Here is a 1,534-nt window from a genome sequence, read left to right as displayed (position 1 = left end):
ATTCCCCTTATTCACTACAGTGGGTTGGTAAATGAAAATCAGTGAATCATTAAACACAAACAATGTTGATTTTTTTTCCCTTAGAGAAATGAAAAACATTTTGTTTCAGTAAATGTCTGCTCTCAGTAAGTCTGATGAAGGCAGTTTGGCTGGTTGACGGCTTCCCTCTGTGGACAAAGACACTAAATGGTCAGAGTCAGTGGGTAGTAGTTCACAAAACTACTATCTCCATGGCAGCATTATTCAAGTCAAATGTAATTTCTGGAAATATGTTTATCATTGTGGTTACAATCTAAGACAACATGAGATAGTGACTGACCATTAATGTAATTTATGGTTTAGAACATAAAGCAGAGTGATTACTTTAGTTAAAAGTCCCTGTGATTTCATAAACATACATGGTCAGAACTAACTGTTTCATGTTAATCCATAAAGCCTCAATTGGTAGTTGTTGACTCATGAATGGAATTGCTCTGTTGAATCTGCCACATGCATTTACAATGCCTGCCACATGAATTTACAGTGTCTATTGCAGTGATTGTCAACCAATCAGTCTTGAACTGCATCTGGTTGCTCCCAGAAAATAGGCAGATATGTGGCTTCCACACACTGGTGTTGGTCTGTGGGACAGATGGATGTTGTGGCAGCTCTGTTAAGTGTTTGTGCGTAATAAGGGTCATCTAGAGTGCAGCGAAATGCATAAAGCTTCTCCTATGTGTTTGTTGTGATGCTTTAAGTTCGCATGTTGAATAGAAAGCTTTCTGTGCTGAGGTTAACCCTTTACTAGCATACTGAAAGTGAATCGATCCATCACTACTGATTGAATGCATCCATTATGGCTAAGGATTTCATGGCCACAAAGGGGACTGGAACTATGAGTATTCATTATTGTTTGGAGAAAACCTTAAACCACTTAAACCACACTAAAAACATGGTACTAAGTTATATCATTTTAAATGTAACACATACATGTACATACTTTTCTTTTTGTTTTCTGTGGTATTTTTTAGGACAGTCAGTGTATTTCAGTTTCAACATCCTACCACTGTTTTGGCATGGAGGGGAGGGGCTTGAGGGAAAAGGTCATGGAGAGTGTGATTTACATATGATTTGCAAACTAAGGAGAGAATGTCAATCAGCCTGACCCACAGTTCAATCCAAAGCCTCAGGCAATACCACACAGCTATGGCAATTGCTTCCAAAAATTCACCTGGAACTCCCAAACAGCAAGTAAGTGAAGTATGTCTCTGTTTGCTGTTTTTTCTTCGCATAGAACCAGGCTGGTTAAAATTTAGTGCGCATGCGCCCGCGCGTGCAGCCTGTTGCAGTCGCTCCTGCTTGTTTTCTCGGTTTTCTTACTTTTTTGCTTTATTAAGTTTGGTATTTGTGCTGGCTTTTTGAGATTGTCATTTTGAAACTGCGCCCTCTCAAAACATGCTGATTGAGAGAGTTGTACTCGTTTTCCTCACCCTGGAATTACTTATTTCATTCGGACCCGGCACCATTGCGCAACAACTTCATGGCCGCATTGTTT

The 1,534-nt window shown here is 39.6% G+C and overlaps 1 protein-coding gene across 2 annotated transcripts in view; it reads left to right on the top strand.

The window, feature by feature from the left end:
* The first annotated feature begins 1,141 nt into the window (after positions 1–1,141).
* LOC126409001 (proenkephalin-A-like) overlaps positions 1,142–1,534 on the top strand; it is a 69,803-nt gene continuing 69,410 nt past the window's right edge. Inside the window, exon 1 of one of the 2 annotated variants that reach the window (XM_050074859.1) lies at positions 1,142–1,230. In XM_050074859.1, the coding sequence (XP_049930816.1) occupies positions 1,186–1,230 (45 nt within the window). In that variant the 5' untranslated portion in view covers positions 1,142–1,185. Of the gene's footprint in view, positions 1,240–1,534 lie in introns of both variants that reach the window. The other variant, XM_050074858.1, reaches the window with a different exon arrangement.

This window comes from Epinephelus moara, chromosome 21 (genome assembly GCF_006386435.1).
Source record: "Epinephelus moara isolate mb chromosome 21, YSFRI_EMoa_1.0, whole genome shotgun sequence".
NCBI classification, from domain to species: Eukaryota; Metazoa; Chordata; class Actinopteri; order Perciformes; family Serranidae; genus Epinephelus; species Epinephelus moara.
Note: the sequence above shows the minus strand (reverse complement) of the source record. Positions and strands in the feature narration are given on the sequence as shown.